The following is a 22,244-nucleotide window of genomic DNA, read 5'->3' as shown; positions in this document are numbered from 1 at the left end:
AATCATCAGTCTTCTGGATGAAGTTCCTGGTATCTGGGAAGAGGGCTTCTCTGCAGCTATTTGAATTCTTTCTACATTTTGTAAATATGTAAATATTGTGTAGATTTCTACATTTAGATTTAGTTAAGTTTCCTTTTAAGTAGGTAAGTATGATTGATGAATGTATTCCATTTTACCATCATTGTAATTTTGACACAATGTAAATGGATATTTCAGTAATAATAATTATTCCCTCCTTGTTTCTACACTCACTGTCCATTCTCTCAGCTCCACTGACCACACAGGAGCACTTTGTAGTTCTACAATTACAGACTGTAGTTCACCCGTTACTCTGCATACTTTGTTTGCCCCTTTCACATGATTGTTCAATGGTCAGGACTCCTGCAAGACAACACCAGGGCATAGAGCACTCCTGAAACACCAGAGCACTCCTGCTGGACACCATACTCCTCGCAGAAAGCAGGAGTCCTTCATCAGTGGACACAAGACACTGCCCAAAGGAAGCTGTTTGCGTTTGGTTTGGGGTTTATCTTCAGTCCAGCAGTGACGATGAGGGCTTTAAAAACTCCAGCAGCCCTGCTGTGTCTGATCCACACTAACACACCACCGCTATGTCAGTGTCGCTGCAGCACTGAGAATGCTCTGGTGTGGTCCTGCGGGAGCCATGACCGTTGTAGAATCAGGTGAAAGGGGCAAACAAAGTATGCAGAGCAACACATGGACTACAGTCTGTAATTGTAGAACTACAAAGTGCTCCTGTGTGGTCAGTGGAGCTGAGAGAATGGACAGTGAGTGTAGAAAACAACAGGAGGTCATAATGTTCTGATTAGACCTCTGATATGATTATTACTGAAATGAATAAATAAATAGGTTTAATGTTTGTCTTCACACAGGTCTTTGTAAGTATTTCATTAGTGTAAATAATCCTCTAAATAATCCGGTGTCGACCCGAGGAGGACGGGTTCCCCCTATGAGTCTTGGTTCCTTCCAAGGTTTCTTCCTCATGAGCTGAGGGAGTTTTTCCTTGCCACTGTCGCCTTTGGCTTGCTCATAGGAGGCTTGGACCCGGACAACTTTCTGTTGGTGAAAAGCGCTATAGAAATAACATTTCAGTGATTGATAATTGTGGTATTACATTTATAAGTTTCCTTTCTGAGTTTCTGCATTTAGATTTAATTATGTAAGCTTCTTTTCAGGTATTTTAATATATCATTAACTCGGTTAAGTTTCCTTTTAAAGTTTTTCATTTAGATTTAGGTTAAGGTTAAGTTCTATTTAATTAAAATTACTTTAGACTTTTATTCTGTCTGGTCTCTCCTTTATTTCTTATGTGTAACACTCTGCCTAATTACCCATGAAATTAAGGCAGAGCCCTGGGTCCCAATGACAAGGGTACTGTACAGTGTATTTTTAAAATTTGTTTTATATAAATGAAGTAGACTTGGGGTGGCACAGTGGCACAGTAGGTAGTGTCGCAGTGTCTGCAGATTGTGGGTTCGATTCCCGCTCCGGGTGACTGTCTGTGAGAAGTTGGTGTGTTCTCCCCGTGTCCGTGTGGGTTTCCTCCGGGTGCTCCGGTTTCCTCCCACAGTCCAAAAACACACGTTCGTAGGTGGATTGGTGACTCAAAAGTGTCTGTAGGTGTGAGTGTGTGTCTGTGTTGCTCTGTTAAGGACTAGCGCCCCCTCCAGGGTGTATTCCCGCCTTGCGCCCAATGATTCCAGGTGGGCTCTGGACTCACCGCGACTCTGAACTGGATAAGCAGTTACAGATAATGAATGAGTGAATGAATGAAGATTACTGGTTGCTCTTTGTAACATACACTCAATAATCTGCATCATAAACGACTGAGTTGATAGTTGTAACCTAGAAACCCAGCACTATTTAGCCTCTTATTTCGCTCGTTGGCGTCACTCATTGTTATATCCGTCAATATATCTTAAGTACTACAGGTCCAAAGTCGACAGTCAATGTACCAAATTAAAGCTTAAATCATTTTATATATAATCTCACTCGATAGATAAGTATTTTTGCTGTTATTGGAAATTGTTATGAAAAAATGTTAGTGACAGAACAGATTTTCAGATTTTTCACGGCACCATATTTGAGTAATGTGTACATATCATACACCAATCTAACGGTCAGACTCAGGATCACGAAGATGTACACTAAAATGTAGGACTAAGGAATTAAAGCCAAAAAAACAAGATATTCCAAACTTCCTCATCGATGACAAAACCGCTGCCTCTCGAAGCCTGAAGAGCCCATAAGCGGCTCACACACAAAGTTAGCACAGCAGCGCTTAGCTTAGATAGTGCCCTTCAAAACGAGACTAAATCTGAGTCACAATTCTCCGTCAAACCGTTCGTGAGTAATCCTCATGCTTGTGTCAAGAGTACTGGCCAAAAAAAAAAAAAAACTTGAAAACAATAGTACACATTTTCAAAAAATAATTAAAATATGATCCCCGTGGACCCATGTCACTGCAGCTTAGCTTAGGCGCTCAACAACGACATGTCAATCAAATCTGTAGACCAATCAGGGGCAGAGTTATGGCGATGTGCACCCACCAAGGAGGTGGGACAAACACGCAGCAGGGCTCATGTTTTCAACGCCTAACAGACCCAGACACCGCGAGAGAGACTCAAACGGTTCTGTTTGACAGCCACAAGCTCCACAAACAATAATCAAGTCAATAAACATGTTTCAAAGCTTAGATGTGTTTTACTAGTTACATTTCCCCCATTGAGGGCATTTAAATGCAGTAGGGGTCTGGGGGAGGTTGCCTTGCTCTACAGCCAATCAGAGTGCAGCTCTCGCCTTTTAACACATCAGTCATTTAAAGGAACACTACCCAGTGAGAAACAAGTGTAAAACATCAGAAATAAACTCAGTACATCAGAATAAAACACACCATAACTAAGGGTTTTTAGTGTTTGGTGAGGGGTAAACGGCCACTTGGTGAGGGACAGGAGACGAGTTTCTCATAGAAAGTAAGATTGGAGATTTTTTGTAAAGGCCCTGTGAACAGAGCATGTGATATGACAGAATGTGGAAACATGAACTGTGGGGATACAGTCGTGTGAAAGTTAGGACATCCCATGAAATCCTTTGTGTTTTTAAACATATTTACATTTGACTTTCATTTGAACAGCACTGAGAGATAGAGCTTATGCAAATAAAATTGAAGAAATTACTTATAAACCTAGGTTGTACAATGTAATTGTCATTGACAGAGAGGATTTGGCAAATTTTTCATGGGCGCAACCCACACACTCAGCTCTACTGCTCCTCCCACAAACGCATCATCATCATTTTCTTTTCCGCTTCTCCATTTCAGGGTCGCGGTGGCAACAGGGCGAGCAAAGAAGCCCAGACATCTCTGTCCCTTTGCAACATCCACCAATTCCTCCTAGGGGATCCCAAGGCGTTCCCAGGACAGCTGGGAGACATATTATCCCTCCAGCGTGTTCTGGGTCTACCCCGGGGCCTCCTTCGAGTTGGACATGCCTGGTATACCTCCAGTGAGAGGCGTCCAGGAGGCATCCTGATAAAATGCCCAAACCACCTCAAATGACTTCTCTCAATGCGAAGGAGCAGTGACTCTACTCCGAGCTCCTCCCTAGTCACTGAGCTCCTCACCCGAGCACAGAGAGTAAGCCCAGTGACCCGTCGGAGAAAGCTCATTTCGGCCGCTTGTATCCACTATCTTGTTCTTTCAGTCATTACCCAGAGCTCATGACCATAGGTGAGAGTGGGGACGTAGACTGACCGGTAAATTGAGAGCTTTGTTTTATGGTTCAGCTCTCTTCACCACAACGGTGCGGTACAGTGACCGCATTACTGCAGACACTGCACCTATCCTACGGTCAATCTCACCGTCCCTCATCCCATCACTCGTGAACAAGAACCCGAGATACTTGAACTCCTTCACTTGGGGCAGGTTCTCACCCCTTACCTGAAGGGAGCATGCCATCTGTTTCCGGGAGATAACCATGGCCTCAGACTTGGAGGTGCTGATCCGCATACCGACCGCTTCACACTCAGCTGCAAACTGCTCAAGTGAACGCTGGAGGCCTCCGTGCGAAGAAGCCAGAAGAACAACATCGTCAGCAAAAAGCAGAGATGCCGCCTCCTGAGCTCCTCGACGGAAGCCCTCCTGCCCCAGGCTACGCCACGCCACCCTGTCCATGAATATCAGGAACAGGAGTGGAGATAAGGCACAGCCCTGACGGAGTCCAATGCCCACACTGAACAAGCTTGACTTACTACCAAGGATGCAAAAACAACTCAAACTCTGAGAGTACAAGGACCGTACGGCTCACCAGAGCGACCCTGGCACCCCATACTCCCGGAGCACCTCCCACAGAATCTCTCGGGGAACATGGTCATATGCCTTCTCCAAATCCACAAAGCATGTGTAGAGTGGAGTAGCAAATTCCCACGCCCTCTCAATCATCTGTGCAAAGGTAAAGAGTTGGTCCATAGTTCCACAGCCAGGACGAAATCCGCATTGTTCCTCCAAAATCCTAAGTTCGACTATCGGACAGATTCTCCTTTCCAGCACCTTGGCATCGACTTTCCACGGGAGGCTGAGAAGTGTAATGCCACGATAATTGGCACACTTTCTCCGGTCCCCTTTTTTGAAAATAGGAATCACCACCCCGGTTTGCCAATCCAAAGGCACCGTTCCCGAGGTCCATGCAATATTGTATAGGCGTGTCATCCAAGACAGCCCCACAGTATCGAATGCCTTCAGTAACTCTGGGTGAATCTCATCCACTCCTGGAGCTTTGCCACTGCAAAGCTTTTTCACCACCTCAGTGACTTCAGCCAAGGAAATGGAATCTGACCCCCCAGACACTTCTGGCCCTACCTCCTGCACAGGAGGCATATCTCTCGGGTTAAGGAGTTCCTCAAAGTGCTCCTTCCAACGCCCAACAATTCGCTCAGTCGAGTTCAGAGTTTCACCATCCTTACTGAGCACAGCTTGGACAGTGTCCCCTCTCCCTCTCCTGAGCTGACGGAGTGTTTTGCAGAACCTCTTTGAGGCCATCCGGAAGTCATTCTCTATGGCCTCTCCAAACTCCTCCCATGCTCTGGATTTTGTTTCAGAAACTGCCACAGCTGCAGCCTTTTTCGCCTGCCGGTACCCATCCGCAGAATCGGAAGTTCCCCGAACTAGCCAATCTCAAAAAGCGTCCTTCTTCCGCTTGACAGCTTCCCTCACCCCCGCTTTCCACCAACGGGTTCTTGGGTTGCCGCCGTAACAGGCACCGACAAGCTTTTGACCACAGCTACATGCAGCCGCTTCCACGATGGAGGTCCGGTACAGTGTCCATTCACAGTACAGACTCCATTCCCCCTACCTCCTCCGGAACATGTGAGAAGTTCTCTCGGAGGTGAGAGTTGAAATCCATCCGGACAGAGTCATCTGCAAGCTTTTCCCAGCACACCCTCACTATACGTTTGGGTTTACCAGGTCTGTCCGGCAGCTTTCCCCGCCATCGGATCCAACTCACCACCAGATGGTGATCGGTTGACAGCTCAGCCCCTCTTTACCCGAGTGTCCAAAACATACTGCCTCAGGTCAGAAGACACAACCACAAAGTCAATCATTGAGTGCTCTGGTACCAAGTACACTTATGAGCAATCTTATGTTCGAACATGGTGTTCGTTATGGACAAACCATGGCTAGCACAGAAGTCCAACAACATCACACCACTCGGGTTTAGATCAGGCAGTCCGTTCCTCCCAATCACTCCTCTCCAGGTTTCCCAGTCATTGCCAACGTGAGCACTGAAGTCCCCCAGTAAAACAATAGAGTCAGTGCATGGAATCCCCTCTAGAACTCCCCTCACTGTCTCCAAGGAGGCCAAATACTCTGAGCTGCTGTTCGGTGCATACGCACACACAACAGTCAAAGTTTTCCTCTCTGCAAGCCGGAGCCGCATTAAGGCGACCCTCTCATTTACTGGGCTAAACTCCAGCTGTACAGGAGCCAGCCAGGGACTTGTGAGTATCCCCACACCCGCCCGGCGCCTCTCACCCTGTGCAACTCCTGAGTAGGAGAGAGACCAACCCCTATCGAGGAGTTTGGTTCCAGAGCCTACACTGTGTGTAGAGGTGAGCCCAACTATATCTAGCTGGTATCTCTCAACCTCACGCACCAGCTCTGGCTCTTTCCCCCCAGTGAGGTTATGTTCCACGTACCAACAACCACTGACAAGTTCCACGACGCCAGGGGCCCCTTCGCCCCGCTCTGTGCCCGATGGGCATAGCACCGCACCCCTACTCTGGATCTTGTGGGTGGTGAGCCCACATGATCCTCCCACGTTTCCGTTTCGGGCTGAGCCTGGCCGGGTTGTGTGGGCTGCCCGGCCACCAGGCGCTCGCCATCGGACAATACCCCCAGGCCTGGCTCCAGGGGTAGGTCCCGGTAACCCTTTCCCGGGCAGGGTACACTGATTTTAATGGATGTACTCATAGGAATGCTTTTGGATTATGTTTGTCTGGATCTTCACTCCAGACCTGTTCGCCATGGGAGACCCTACTGGGAGCTAACAGCTCCCAACGACATAGCCCTGGAGGTCATGAGACCACACAAGCCCTTCCGCCACGACAAGGCCCTGATCCACAAACACATGTCCCTTACAAATGTGGCACCATTGAAAAGGGAAATTAACAGGTTTTCAATGATATAAGATTTATTGCCAAGAAGCATTGTCACAACAAGTAAATAATCTACAAACACAAATTTCTATATAAATGTTTATAATACTAGAAATAACCAGACATTGTTAATATACACACACCAACATTCAATGTTTAAACAAACACAACTTTATGAATTAAACTCTGCACTTTGGGATATTATATTTGTACTACACCTTCTGTAAAATCAATTTCAGATTCTTGATACTCTAACATTTAAAAAATAAAAATGCCATAGGACATTTACTTCAAAGTTCATGTTTCCACATATTCTCTCATTATCACATGCTATATTCATAGGACCATGACAAAAATTTCCACAGTAAAATATCTTCATCTTCAGGATATTAATAGTCTGTTATATTGTGTCGTCTTTCAGATTTCTGAGACATTTTGAAAATAAAGAGATAATATCCGCGGAAGGAAGCTAAACGTGTATTTTTCCACGGTATGGAGGTTTTGTTTGTATTTTGTAATTTTGTTGTATTTTGTATCTAGCGGCGACAGAATGAAACTAGTGCAGCATTTTAAAGTGAAAGAGAAAATCCAAATGAATCATTTGCTTATTCTTTGTATCCCGGATGTGTATCTGAATTTTTTGTAACTCGTATTTTGGCATCTGAATTTCATCTGTCGAATTTGAGCCACTACGAAATATATTGTTTGATTTTTTTTATCTGAATTTATTAACCTTAAATAATAACAGACAAAAAAAGAGTCTTGAAAATTCACGGGTTCTATTCAAGAGCAATTATATTCAGATGTATAATTGTGAAGCTAAATATTCAGAGGTGGAAATCTGAAGACTTAAATTCAAAAGCAACAAAATTCAGATGCATAATTTCAGTTAAAAAAAAAAAATACTTCAGTGCTGCAAATTCAAAAGGTGGTAATATTTCAAAGTCTGATGAGACAGATTTGCTTCTATAGTATTCTTTTAAGTGTAAAACTTTAACTTGACTGGGCTTTGGTGGAGCTGCTGTCTTTACAAAAATATTTTTTGTGAACAACTATTTACTGATTATATACAGGTATCTGTAAAATACAAAGTCATAACGTCTGGTAAGAACATAAAACATCAATTCAGTCTGCCATAGATACTGCCGTGTTTAATGCATGAACATTTTAACAGGCTTTTTCAGTAGTCTTACTTTACGTTCATTAATAATCAGGTTTCCTCTGCTGCATAATGCTATTTCCACTGGTGGATCAGTAGCTTTTCAGTGTGATTAATGGAATATTGTAAAGGGGCATTCAATTAAAGTTTTTTCATTATTTTTGTCTTGAAATGACTCTCGCAGTCAGTAACTAAACACACCAGTGGTCATCAACAAGTCAATAGCGATCGACAGGTCGGTCTCCAAGACTGTGATGAATCATTGCGGCTTCAGTTATGGCATTTATAGCGTCATTCTCTATCCGACCGCAGTGGTTCGCTGGCTAGTTGAGCAGGGACATATAAAGTTGCGATCACACTGTGTTTGTGTCTGCGAGTTCTGACACGTGAATTCACACTGTTGGAAAACAGATTTACAGTGAAAACATTTAAAATTGTGGGTCTGAGCATGTGCAGAGTTGCTGTACTATAGGTAGTAAAACTTTACAAAGCAATTGCAGACACAAGCATCACCACAGCCAATATTCAGCTTTTCATTAAAAGAAGTAAGTTAACAGTTTTATTCTATGTTATGGAGGCTATGGGGACATATACACATTTGATATTTTAAACAGCCTAAGCCTGGCATTTACATTGGTAGAGCTTTCATTTGTTCTGGTTTCAAAAGGTGAACTTAACGTACGTAAAAAGGTTGGAGACCACTGCACTACACCCTCTCCCCGCATACACCGTGTGTGTATTCAGTCAAGAAAGCAATACAGACCCATAGCCAACGGAGTCAAAAGATGTGGGGGGATCAAATCATACACTGACAGGGAGCTCTAAAGCACCACTGGTTAACTTTTTTTCCTCTATCTGTTTTATCATGATAATTAGTTACTTTTAATTATTTTATGTAGGTAACAGTCTATTTCACTATTACTACAGTTGTGTTCAAAATGATTCCAGTCCAATATGACTAACCAGATAATCACTGTTTTTGGTATAAATTATATTACCACATGACAAACAATGTAACAGTTGGTGCAGTAGATTCTTAGAAAAGCAACAGACTCAGCATTCGTGATATCATGCTCTTGAGTCTGTGCATTTGCATAATTAATTGAAAGGGGTGTGTTCAAAATAATAGCAGCGTGGAGTTCAATTAGTGAGGTCAATCATTCTGTGAGGAAACAGATGTGAATCAGGTGTCCCTTATTTAAGGGTGAAGCCAGCACATGATCTACATGCATTTCTCCTTGAAAGCTTGAGAACAATGGGTCGATCGAGACATTGTTCAGAAGAACAGCAAGCTTTGATTTAAAAGTTGATTGGAGAGGGTAAAACTTACAAAGAAGTGCAGACAATAATAGGCTGTTCAGCCAAAATGATCTCCAATGCTTTAAAATGGAGAGGAAAACCAGAGAGACGTGGAAGAAAACGGAAGACTACCATTCGAATGGATCGAAGAATAGTCAGAATGGCAAAGACAATGATCAGCTGAAGGATGATCAAAGACAGTCTCAGGTTACCTGTGAGTAATGTGACAGTTAGAAGACACCTGTGTGAAGCTAATCTATTAGAAAGAAGTCCCCGCAAAATCCCATCGTTAAAAAAACAACAAAAAAAAGACATGTACTGAAGCGGATACAATTTGCCAAAGAACACATCAACTGGCCTAAAGAGAAATGGAGAAACATATTGTAGACTGATGAAAGTAAAATTGTTCTTTTTGGGTCCAAGGGCCGCAGACAGTTCGTCAGATGACCCCCAAACTCTGAATTCAAGCCACAGTACCCTCTGAAGACAGTGAAGCATGGTGGTGCAAGCATCATCATATGGGCATGTTTCTCTTACTATGGTGCTGGGCCTATTTACCGCGTACCAGGGATCATGGACCAGTTTGCATATATCAGAATACTTGAGCAGGTCATGTTGCCTTACGCTGAAGAGGAAATGCCCTTGAAATGGCTGTTTCAACAAGACAACGACCCTAAACACACTAGTAAACGAGCAAAATCTTGGTTCCAGTCCAACAAAATTCAGGTTATGGAGCGGCCCTTAATCTGATAGAAAACTTGTGGGGTGACATCAAAGATGCAGTTTCTGAGGCAAAACCAAGAAATGCAAATGAATTGTGGGATGTAGTCAAAGCATCCTGGACTGGAATACCAATTGACACGTGCCAGAAGTTGGTTGACTCTATGCAACACAGAAAAACTCTTCATGTGTTGATTTGGAAAACAGTATGCAATGTTCTCAATTCATGGAAATAAAAACTACTATTAAGATTTTGTGCTTAAGTAATGTTTTTGAACACACTGCTATTATTTTGAACACAAATGTACATAAGAAACATTTATCCAGGTAACAAAGGTTTTAATTCAGTATTGTAAAATGACAAACACAAAATATAATAAGAAAAAACAAAACAATTTGGTGTAAGCAATAATTAGCTGCTGGGATGTATACGTCCAAAACTGGGGCAGAGTAGGGGCTCAGCCGAAGATGGCAAATAGGTTCAGAGCGTGTCCTTGGTCTCTAAAGGCAGCTCCATGTGCAGCTTCAGCACAAGGTGTGCACCAAAGTATGGCTCGGAATGTTGGCTTCAGAATGTTTTGGTTCAAAGCTTCGGTCCAGAGCTTCACTTTGTGTTTGGTTTCAAATGTTCAGAGCTCAGTCTTGATCCTGACACGATCAACACAGTTCACCTGAGATTTCTCTCTCAACGTTTCTCTGATTTACTTCAACGATGACCTTCTTCAGACCGACGTTTCTCCAGCCTAGGATTGAGGACCGTCGCTTCATCGAGGGACCGACTGTTTTCTTCAGTCACGGTATGAACAAACTCATTTCTGTTCATGTCGACTGAAATGTTTTGTTAAAACTGAAAAGATAAAAACATCCTTATTACTAGAAACTTAGAAGTAGTTTAACTGTTACACGACGCAGTTTAAGGCCTTAAGTCAACTGAGAAAGATTTAAAGGGTACAACAGTGGTTTTTAAAAAGATTTTTTTATTAATGCACAGGTTATGAATAAATATTTAAAAAATAACAAATTTAAGTATCACTGCTTTGTGGCCATTGAGAGCAGTCTGTACTCAAACCTGCTATAACTGTTCCTAGACCTGCCTTCTGCCTCAGCTGGGGTCCACTTTATGGCAGTCCAGCCAGTTTTCCATCGTTATGGCCCGGAGACCCACATCTATCCAGGTTTCCTCCGTCCTGTTGGTGGGTTTCACAGCAGTTTTTCACCTCATTTTAATTATATCTGTTACCTGTCTGATCACTAAAGGTTTTATTGCTTAAAGTTTACGTATTGTCTATAAATTGTTTATTTTCGGCCCAGCCGTAGCACAGAGTCTCTTTGTGGCACCAGCAGATATTCATTTTAACGCCCCAACGTCTGCAGGTACGGACAGGTGTAACTGAGAGTAACTGTAAGTTTAAACTGTACAAACTGTTTCACACACACCTCTAGCAGACGAACTGAAAGCTGAGTGAAGCATTCACTGGCTACTTTGAAATTTGCAGGTATGCTCTACACCCCCTGTGCAGCTGGCTGGCTGCCCCTTCAACATCCCTCAGCTGTTAACATCTGGCAGCAGCAGCTCTTCAGCCGGTGTCTCCCCCAGCAGCACTGCAGTCAGCTCTTCAGCGTGGAGACAGGGAGGAAGAGGAACAGGGGGCTCTCTGAGGACGAAGAGGTATTCTCTGTGTTTGAACCCCCTTGCAGGAGACCCCGCCTCAGCTCCTCAGAAGGCTCCACCACCTCTGACGCAGCTGTGGATGAGGAGGAAGACCTGCTCCTTCCTGACGAGGTTGTAGAGCTGTTGGATGAGGAACCAGGAATTTGGGAGCTGGCAGAAGAAATCATCAGTCTTCTGGATGAAGTTCCTGGTATCTGGGAAGAGGGCTTCTCTGCAGCTATTTGAGTTCTTTCTACATTTTGTAAATATGTAAATATTGTGTAGATTTCTACATTTAGATTTAGTTAAGTTTCCTTTTAAGTAGGTAAGTATGATTGATGAATGTATTCCATTTTACCATCATTGTAATTTTGACACAATGTAAATGGATATTTCAGTAATAATAATTATTCCCTCCTTGTTTCTACACTCACTGTCCATTCTCTCAGCTCCACTGACCACACAGGAGCACTTTGTAGTTCTACAATTACAGACTGTAGTTCACCCGTTACTCTGCATACTTTGTTTGCCCCTTTCACATGATTGTTCAATGGTCAGGACTCCTGCAAGACAACACCAGGGCATAGAGCACTCCTGAAACACCAGAGCACTCCTGCTGGACACCATACTCCTCGCAGAAAGCAGGAGTCCTTCATCAGTGGACACAAGACACTGCCCAAAGGAAGCTGTTTGCGTTTGGTTTGGGGTTTATCTTCAGTCCAGCAGTGACGATGAGGGCTTTAAAAACTCCAGCAGCCCTGCTGTGTCTGATCCACACTAACACACCACCGCTATTTCAGTGTCGCTGCAGCACTGAGAATGCTCTGGTGTGGTCCTGCGGGAGCCATGACCGTTGTAGAATCAGGTGAAAGGGGCAAACAAAGTATGCAGAGCAACACATGGACTACAGTCTGTAATTGTAGAACTACAAAGTGCTCCTGTGTGGTCAGTGGAGCTGAGAGAATGGACAGTGAGTGTAGAAAACAACAGGAGGTCATAATGTTCTGATTAGACCTCTGATATGATTATTACTGAAATGAATAAATAAATAGGTTTAATGTTTGTCTTCACACAGGTCTTTGTAAGTATTTCATTAGTGTAAATAATCCTCTAAATAATCCGGTGTCGACCCGAGGAGGACGGGTTCCCCCTATGAGTCTTGGTTCCTTCCAAGGTTTCTTCCTCATGAGCTGAGGGAGTTTTTCCTTGCCACTGTCGCCTTTGGCTTGCTCATAGGAGGCTTGGACCCGGACAACTTTCTGTTGGTGAAAAGCGCTATAGAAATAACATTTCAGTGATTGATAATTGTGGTATTACATTTATAAGTTTCCTTTCTGAGTTTCTGCATTTAGATTTAATTATGTAAGCTTCTTTTCAGGTATTTTAATATATCATTAACTCGGTTAAGTTTCCTTTTAAAGTTTTTCATTTAGATTTAGGTTAAGGTTAAGTTCTATTTAATTAAAATTACTTTAGACTTTTATTCTGTCTGGTCTCTCCTTTATTTCTTATGTGTAACACTCTGCCTAATTACCCATGAAATTAAGGCAGAGCCCTGGGTCCCAATGACAAGGGTACTGTACAGTGTATTTTTAAAATTTGTTTTATATAAATGAAGTAGACTTGGGGTGGCACAGTGGCACAGTAGGTAGTGTCGCAGTGTCTGCAGATTGTGGGTTCGATTCCCGCTCCGGGTGACTGTCTGTGAGAAGTTGGTGTGTTCTCCCCGTGTCCGTGTGGGTTTCCTCCGGGTGCTCCGGTTTCCTCCCACAGTCCAAAAACACACGTTCGTAGGTGGATTGGTGACTCAAAAGTGTCTGTAGGTGTGAGTGTGTGTCTGTGTTGCTCTGTTAAGGACTAGCGCCCCCTCCAGGGTGTATTCCCGCCTTGCGCCCAATGATTCCAGGTGGGCTCTGGACTCACCGCGACTCTGAACTGGATAAGCAGTTACAGATAATGAATGAGTGAATGAATGAAGATTACTGGTTGCTCTTTGTAACATACACTCAATAATCTGCATCATAAACGACTGAGTTGATAGTTGTAACCTAGAAACCCAGCACTATTTAGCCTCTTATTTCGCTCGTTGGCGTCACTCATTGTTATATCCGTCAATATATCTTAAGTACTACAGGTCCAAAGTCGACAGTCAATGTACCAAATTAAAGCTTAAATCATTTTATATATAATCTCACTCGATAGATAAGTATTTTTGCTGTTATTGGAAATTGTTATGAAAAAATGTTAGTGACAGAACAGATTTTCAGATTTTTCACGGCACCATATTTGAGTAATGTGTACATATCATACACCAATCTAACGGTCAGACTCAGGATCACGAAGATGTACACTAAAATGTAGGACTAAGGAATTAAAGCCAAAAAAACAAGATATTCCAAACTTCCTCATCGATGACAAAACCGCTGCCTCTCGAAGCCTGAAGAGCCCATAAGCGGCTCACACACAAAGTTAGCACAGCAGCGCTTAGCTTAGATAGTGCCCTTCAAAACGAGACTAAATCTGAGTCACAATTCTCCGTCAAACCGTTCGTGAGTAATCCTCATGCTTGTGTCAAGAGTACTGGCCAAAAAAAAAAAAAACTTGAAAACAATAGTACACATTTTCAAAAAATAATTAAAATATGATCCCCGTGGACCCATGTCACTGCAGCTTAGCTTAGGCGCTCAACAACGACATGTCAATCAAATCTGTAGACCAATCAGGGGCAGAGTTATGGCGATGTGCACCCACCAAGGAGGTGGGACAAACACGCAGCAGGGCTCATGTTTTCAACGCCTAACAGACCCAGACACCGCGAGAGAGACTCAAACGGTTCTGTTTGACAGCCACAAGCTCCACAAACAATAATCAAGTCAATAAACATGTTTCAAAGCTTAGATGTGTTTTACTAGTTACATTTCCCCCATTGAGGGCATTTAAATGCAGTAGGGGTCTGGGGGAGGTTGCCTTGCTCTACAGCCAATCAGAGTGCAGCTCTCGCCTTTTAACACATCAGTCATTTAAAGGAACACTACCCAGTGAGAAACAAGTGTAAAACATCAGAAATAAACTCAGTACATCAGAATAAAACACACCATAACTAAGGGTTTTTAGTGTTTGGTGAGGGGTAAACGGCCACTTGGTGAGGGACAGGAGACGAGTTTCTCATAGAAAGTAAGATTGGAGATTTTTTGTAAAGGCCCTGTGAACAGAGCATGTGATATGACAGAATGTGGAAACATGAACTGTGGGGATACAGTCGTGTGAAAGTTAGGACATCCCATGAAATCCTTTGTGTTTTTAAACATATTTACATTTGACTTTCATTTGAACAGCACTGAGAGATAGAGCTTATGCAAATAAAATTGAAGAAATTACTTATAAACCTAGGTTGTACAATGTAATTGTCATTGACAGAGAGGATTTGGCAAATTTATCATGGGCGCAACCCACACACTCAGCTCTACTGCTCCTCCCACAAACGCATCATCATCATTTTCTTTTCCGCTTCTCCATTTCAGGGTCGCGGTGGCAACAGGGCGAGCAAAGAAGCCCAGACATCTCTGTCCCTTTGCAACATCCACCAATTCCTCCTAGGGGATCCCAAGGCGTTCCCAGGACAGCTGGGAGACATATTATCCCTCCAGCGTGTTCTGGGTCTACCCCGGGGCCTCCTTCGAGTTGGACATGCCTGGTATACCTCCAGTGAGAGGCGTCCAGGAGGCATCCTGATAAAATGCCCAAACCACCTCAAATGACTTCTCTCAATGCGAAGGAGCAGTGACTCTACTCCGAGCTCCTCCCTAGTCACTGAGCTCCTCACCCGAGCACAGAGAGTAAGCCCAGTGACCCGTCGGAGAAAGCTCATTTCGGCCGCTTGTATCCACTATCTTGTTCTTTCAGTCATTACCCAGAGCTCATGACCATAGGTGAGAGTGGGGACGTAGACTGACCGGTAAATTGAGAGCTTTGTTTTATGGTTCAGCTCTCTTCACCACAACGGTGCGGTACAGTGACCGCATTACTGCAGACACTGCACCTATCCTACGGTCAATCTCACCGTCCCTCATCCCATCACTCGTGAACAAGAACCCGAGATACTTGAACTCCTTCACTTGGGGCAGGTTCTCACCCCTTACCTGAAGGGAGCATGCCATCTGTTTCCGGGAGATAACCATGGCCTCAGACTTGGAGGTGCTGATCCGCATACCGACCGCTTCACACTCAGCTGCAAACTGCTCAAGTGAACGCTGGAGGCCTCCGTGCGAAGAAGCCAGAAGAACAACATCGTCAGCAAAAAGCAGAGATGCCGCCTCCTGAGCTCCTCGACGGAAGCCCTCCTGCCCCAGGCTACGCCACGCCACCCTGTCCATGAATATCAGGAACAGGAGTGGAGATAAGGCACAGCCCTGACGGAGTCCAATGCCCACACTGAACAAGCTTGACTTACTACCAAGGATGCAAAAACAACTCAAACTCTGAGAGTACAAGGACCGTACGGCTCACCAGAGCGACCCTGGCACCCCATACTCCCGGAGCACCTCCCACAGAATCTCTCGGGGAACATGGTCATATGCCTTCTCCAAATCCACAAAGCATGTGTAGAGTGGAGTAGCAAATTCCCACGCCCTCTCAATCATCTGTGCAAAGGTAAAGAGTTGGTCCATAGTTCCACAGCCAGGACGAAATCCGCATTGTTCCTCCAAAATCCTAAGTTCGACTATCGGACAGATTCTCCTTTCCAGCACCTTGGCATCGACTTTCCACGGGAGGCTGAGAAGTGTAATGCCACGATAATTGGCACACTTTCTCCGGTCCCCTTTTTTGAAAATAGGAATCACCACCCCGGTTTGCCAATCCAAAGGCACCGTTCCCGAGGTCCATGCAATATTGTATAGGCGTGTCATCCAAGACAGCCCCACAGTATCGAATGCCTTCAGTAACTCTGGGTGAATCTCATCCACTCCTGGAGCTTTGCCACTGCAAAGCTTTTTCACCACCTCAGTGACTTCAGCCAAGGAAATGGAATCTGACCCCCCAGACACTTCTGGCCCTACCTCCTGCACAGGAGGCATATCTCTCGGGTTAAGGAGTTCCTCAAAGTGCTCCTTCCAACGCCCAACAATTCGCTCAGTCGAGTTCAGAGTTTCACCATCCTTACTGAGCACAGCTTGGACAGTGTCCCCTCTCCCTCTCCTGAGCTGACGGAGTGTTTTGCAGAACCTCTTTGAGGCCATCCGGAAGTCATTCTCTATGGCCTCTCCAAACTCCTCCCATGCTCTGGATTTTGTTTCAGAAACTGCCACAGCTGCAGCCTTTTTCGCCTGCCGGTACCCATCCGCAGAATCGGAAGTTCCCCGAACTAGCCAATCTCAAAAAGCGTCCTTCTTCCGCTTGACAGCTTCCCTCACCCCCGCTTTCCACCAACGGGTTCTTGGGTTGCCGCCGTAACAGGCACCGACAAGCTTTTGACCACAGCTACATGCAGCCGCTTCCACGATGGAGGTCCGGTACAGTGTCCATTCACAGTACAGACTCCATTCCCCCTACCTCCTCCGGAACATGTGAGAAGTTCTCTCGGAGGTGAGAGTTGAAATCCATCCGGACAGAGTCATCTGCAAGCTTTTCCCAGCACACCCTCACTATACGTTTGGGTTTACCAGGTCTGTCCGGCAGCTTTCCCCGCCATCGGATCCAACTCACCACCAGATGGTGATCGGTTGACAGCTCAGCCCCTCTTTACCCGAGTGTCCAAAACATACTGCCTCAGGTCAGAAGACACAACCACAAAGTCAATCATTGAGTGCTCTGGTACCAAGTACACTTATGAGCAATCTTATGTTCGAACATGGTGTTCGTTATGGACAAACCATGGCTAGCACAGAAGTCCAACAACATCACACCACTCGGGTTTAGATCAGGCAGTCCGTTCCTCCCAATCACTCCTCTCCAGGTTTCCCAGTCATTGCCAACGTGAGCACTGAAGTCCCCCAGTAAAACAATAGAGTCAGTGCATGGAATCCCCTCTAGAACTCCCCTCACTGTCTCCAAGGAGGCCAAATACTCTGAGCTGCTGTTCGGTGCATACGCACACACAACAGTCAAAGTTTTCCTCTCTGCAAGCCGGAGCCGCATTAAGGCGACCCTCTCATTTACTGGGCTAAACTCCAGCTGTACAGGAGCCAGCCAGGGACTTGTGAGTATCCCCACACCCGCCCGGCGCCTCTCACCCTGTGCAACTCCTGAGTAGGAGAGAGACCAACCCCTATCGAGGAGTTTGGTTCCAGAGCCTACACTGTGTGTAGAGGTGAGCCCAACTATATCTAGCTGGTATCTCTCAACCTCACGCACCAGCTCTGGCTCTTTCCCCCCAGTGAGGTTATGTTCCACGTACCAACAACCACTGACAAGTTCCACGACGCCAGGGGCCCCTTCGCCCCGCTCTGTGCCCGATGGGCATAGCACCGCACCCCTACTCTGGATCTTGTGGGTGGTGAGCCCACATGATCCTCCCACGTTTCCGTTTCGGGCTGAGCCTGGCCGGGTTGTGTGGGCTGCCCGGCCACCAGGCGCTCGCCATCGGACAATACCCCCAGGCCTGGCTCCAGGGGTAGGTCCCGGTAACCCTTTCCCGGGCAGGGTACACTGAATTTTAATGGATGTACTCATAGGAATGCTTTTGGATTATGTTTGTCTGGATCTTCACTCCAGACCTGTTCGCCATGGGAGACCCTACTGGGAGCTAACAGCTCCCAACGACATAGCCCTGGAGGTCATGAGACCACACAAGCCCTTCCGCCACGACAAGGCCCTGATCCACAAACACATGTCCCTTACAAATGTGGCACCATTGAAAAGGGAAATTAACAGGTTTTCAATGATATAAGATTTATTGCCAAGAAGCATTGTCACAACAAGTAAATAATCTACAAACACAAATTTCTATATAAATGTTTATAATACTAGAAATAACCAGACATTGTTAATATACACACACCAACATTCAATGTTTAAACAAACACAACTTTATGAATTAAACTCTGCACTTTGGGATATTATATTTGTACTACACCTTCTGTAAAATCAATTTCAGATTCTTGATACTCTAACATTTAAAAAATAAAAATGCCATAGGACATTTACTTCAAAGTTCATGTTTCCACATATTCTCTCATTATCACATGCTATATTCATAGGACCATGACAAAAATTTCCACAGTAAAATATCTTCATCTTCAGGATATTAATAGTCTGTTATATTGTGTCGTCTTTCAGATTTCTGAGACATTTTGAAAATAAAGAGATAATATCCGCGGAAGGAAGCTAAACGTGTATTTTTCCACGGTATGGAGGTTTTGTTTGTATTTTGTAATTTTGTTGTATTTTGTATCTAGCGGCGACAGAATGAAACTAGTGCAGCATTTTAAAGTGAAAGAGAAAATCCAAATGAATCATTTGCTTATTCTTTGTATCCCGGATGTGTATCTGAATTTTTTGTAACTCGTATTTTGGCATCTGAATTTCATCTGTCGAATTTGAGCCACTACGAAATATATTGTTTGATTTTTTTTATCTGAATTTATTAACCTTAAATAATAACAGACAAAAAAAGAGTCTTGAAAATTCACGGGTTCTATTCAAGAGCAATTATATTCAGATGTATAATTGTGAAGCTAAATATTCAGAGGTGGAAATCTGAAGACTTAAATTCAAAAGCAACAAAATTCAGATGCATAATTTCAGTTAAAAAAAAAAAATACTTCAGTGCTGCAAATTCAAAAGGTGGTAATATTTCAAAGTCTGATGAGACAGATTTGCTTCTATAGTATTCTTTTAAGTGTAAAACTTTAACTTGACTGGGCTTTGGTGGAGCTGCTGTCTTTACAAAAATATTTTTTGTGAACAACTATTTACTGATTATATACAGGTATCTGTAAAATACAAAGTCATAACGTCTGGTAAGAACATAAAACATCAATTCAGTCTGCCATAGATACTGCCGTGTTTAATGCATGAACATTTTAACAGGCTTTTTCAGTAGTCTTACTTTACGTTCATTAATAATCAGGTTTCCTCTGCTGCATAATGCTATTTCCACTGGTGGATCAGTAGCTTTTCAGTGTGATTAATGGAATATTGTAAAGGGGCATTCAATTAAAGTTTTTTCATTATTTTTGTCTTGAAATGACTCTCGCAGTCAGTAACTAAACACACCAGTGGTCATCAACAAGTCAATAGCGATCGACAGGTCGGTCTCCAAGACTGTGATGAATCATTGCGGCTTCAGTTATGGCATTTATAGCGTCATTCTCTATCCGACCGCAGTGGTTCGCTGGCTAGTTGAGCAGGGACATATAAAGTTGCGATCACACTGTGTTTGTGTCTGCGAGTTCTGACACGTGAATTCACACTGTTGGAAAACAGATTTACAGTGAAAACATTTAAAATTGTGGGTCTGAGCATGTGCAGAGTTGCTGTACTATAGGTAGTAAAACTTTACAAAGCAATTGCAGACACAAGCATCACCACAGCCAATATTCAGCTTTTCATTAAAAGAAGTAAGTTAACAGTTTTATTCTATGTTATGGAGGCTATGGGGACATATACACATTTGATATTTTAAACAGCCTAAGCCTGGCATTTACATTGGTAGAGCTTTCATTTGTTCTGGTTTCAAAAGGTGAACTTAACGTACGTAAAAAGGTTGGAGACCACTGCACTACACCCTCTCCCCGCATACACCGTGTGTGTATTCAGTCAAGAAAGCAATACAGACCCATAGCCAACGGAGTCAAAAGATGTGGGGGGATCAAATCATACACTGACAGGGAGCTCTAAAGCACCACTGGTTAACTTTTTTTCCTCTATCTGTTTTATCATGATAATTAGTTACTTTTAATTATTTTATGTAGGTAACAGTCTATTTCACTATTACTACAGTTGTGTTCAAAATGATTCCAGTCCAATATGACTAACCAGATAATCACTGTTTTTGGTATAAATTATATTACCACATGACAAACAATGTAACAGTTGGTGCAGTAGATTCTTAGAAAAGCAACAGACTCAGCATTCGTGATATCATGCTCTTGAGTCTGTGCATTTGCATAATTAATTGAAAGGGGTGTGTTCAAAATAATAGCAGCGTGGAGTTCAATTAGTGAGGTCAATCATTCTGTGAGGAAACAGATGTGAATCAGGTGTCCCTTATTTAAGGGTGAAGCCAGCACATGATCTACATGCATTTCTCCTTGAAAGCTTGAGAACAATGGGTCGATCGAGACATTGTTCAGAAGAACAGCAAGCTTTGATTTAAAAGTTGATTGGAGAGGGTAAAACTTACAAAGAAGTGCAGACAATAATAGGCTGTTCAGCCAAAATGATCTCCAATGCTTTAAAATGGAGAGGAAAACCAGAGAGACGTGGAAGAAAACGGAAGACTACCATTCGAATGGATCGAAGAATAGTCAGAATGGCAAAGACAATGATCAGCTGAAGGATGATCAAAGACAGTCTCAGGTTACCTGTGAGTAATGTGACAGTTAGAAGACACCTGTGTGAAGCTAATCTATTAGAAAGAAGTCCCCGCAAAATCCCATCGTTAAAAAAACAACAAAAAAAAGACATGTACTGAAGCGGATACAATTTGCCAAAGAACACATCAACTGGCCTAAAGAGAAATGGAGAAACATATTGTAGACTGATGAAAGTAAAATTGTTCTTTTTGGGTCCAAGGGCCGCAGACAGTTCGTCAGATGACCCCCAAACTCTGAATTCAAGCCACAGTACCCTCTGAAGACAGTGAAGCATGGTGGTGCAAGCATCATCATATGGGCATGTTTCTCTTACTATGGTGCTGGGCCTATTTACCGCGTACCAGGGATCATGGACCAGTTTGCATATATCAGAATACTTGAGCAGGTCATGTTGCCTTACGCTGAAGAGGAAATGCCCTTGAAATGGCTGTTTCAACAAGACAACGACCCTAAACACACTAGTAAACGAGCAAAATCTTGGTTCCAGTCCAACAAAATTCAGGTTATGGAGCGGCCCTTAATCTGATAGAAAACTTGTGGGGTGACATCAAAGATGCAGTTTCTGAGGCAAAACCAAGAAATGCAAATGAATTGTGGGATGTAGTCAAAGCATCCTGGACTGGAATACCAATTGACACGTGCCAGAAGTTGGTTGACTCTATGCAACACAGAAAAACTCTTCACGTGTTGATTTGAAAAACAGTATGCAATGTTCTCAATTCATGGAAATAAAAACTACTATTAAGATTTTGTGCTTAAGTAATGTTTTTAAACACACTGCTATTATTTTGAACACAAATGTACATAAGAAACATTTATCCAGGTAACAAAGGTTTTAATTCAGTATTGTAAAATGACAAACACAAAATATAATAAGAAAAAACAAAACAATTTGGTGTAAGCAACAGTTAGCTGCTGGGATGTATACGTCCAAAACTGGGGCAGAGTAGGGGCTCAGCCGAAGATGGCAAATAGGTTCAGAGAGTGTCCTTGGTCTCTAAAGGCAGCTCCATGTGCAGCTTCAGCACAAGGTGTGCACCAAAGTATGGCTCGGAATGTTGGCTTCAGAATGTTTTGGTTCAAAGCTTCGGTCCAGAGCTTCACTTTGTGTTTGGTTTCAAATGTTCAGAGCTCAGTCTTGATCCTGACACGATCAACACAGTTCACCTGAGATTTCTCTCTCAACGTTTCTCTGATTTACTTCAAC

General features: G+C 43.6%; 1 protein-coding gene across 4 annotated transcripts; it reads left to right on the top strand.

Annotated features, from left to right (window-relative positions):
- The first annotated feature begins 8,629 nt into the window (after positions 1-8,629).
- LOC136667905 (uncharacterized) lies at positions 8,630-11,931 on the top strand. 4 transcript variants are annotated; one of them, XM_066645063.1, is made up of 5 exons: positions 8,630-8,726; positions 10,577-10,647; positions 10,939-11,043; positions 11,162-11,224; positions 11,347-11,931. In XM_066645063.1, exons 3-5 carry the CDS (start codon positions 10,971-10,973, stop codon positions 11,745-11,747), a joined length of 537 nt encoding a protein of 178 aa, XP_066501160.1. In that variant the 5' UTR covers positions 8,630-8,726; positions 10,577-10,647; positions 10,939-10,970; the 3' UTR covers positions 11,748-11,931. The 4 variants fall into 4 exon arrangements, with proteins under 4 accessions (XP_066501160.1, XP_066501156.1, XP_066501157.1 ...); XM_066645059.1 differs by lacking the exon at positions 8,630-8,726 and adding an exon at positions 9,558-10,177; XM_066645060.1 differs by lacking the exons at positions 8,630-8,726; positions 11,162-11,224 and adding an exon at positions 9,558-10,177.
- The last annotated feature ends 10,313 nt before the right edge of the window (positions 11,932-22,244 follow it).

This window comes from Hoplias malabaricus, chromosome 15 (genome assembly GCF_029633855.1).
Source record: "Hoplias malabaricus isolate fHopMal1 chromosome 15, fHopMal1.hap1, whole genome shotgun sequence".
NCBI classification, from domain to species: domain Eukaryota; kingdom Metazoa; phylum Chordata; class Actinopteri; order Characiformes; family Erythrinidae; genus Hoplias; species Hoplias malabaricus.
This window is presented reverse-complemented; position numbering and strand designations above follow the sequence as displayed.

Bases quoted from the DNA above. Each gene is read 5' to 3' on its own strand.
- LOC136667905 (XM_066645059.1), top strand. From the start codon at position 10,059: ATGCAATGTTCTCAATTCATGGAAATAAAAACTACTATTAAGATTTTG. The intron at 10,648-10,938 runs GTATGAACAAAC...AACTGTTCCTAG, and splicing joins GACTGTTTTCTTCAGTCACG to ACCTGCCTTCTGCCTCAGCT. The intron at 11,044-11,161 runs GTGGGTTTCACA...TTTTCGGCCCAG, and splicing joins AGGTTTCCTCCGTCCTGTTG to CCGTAGCACAGAGTCTCTTT.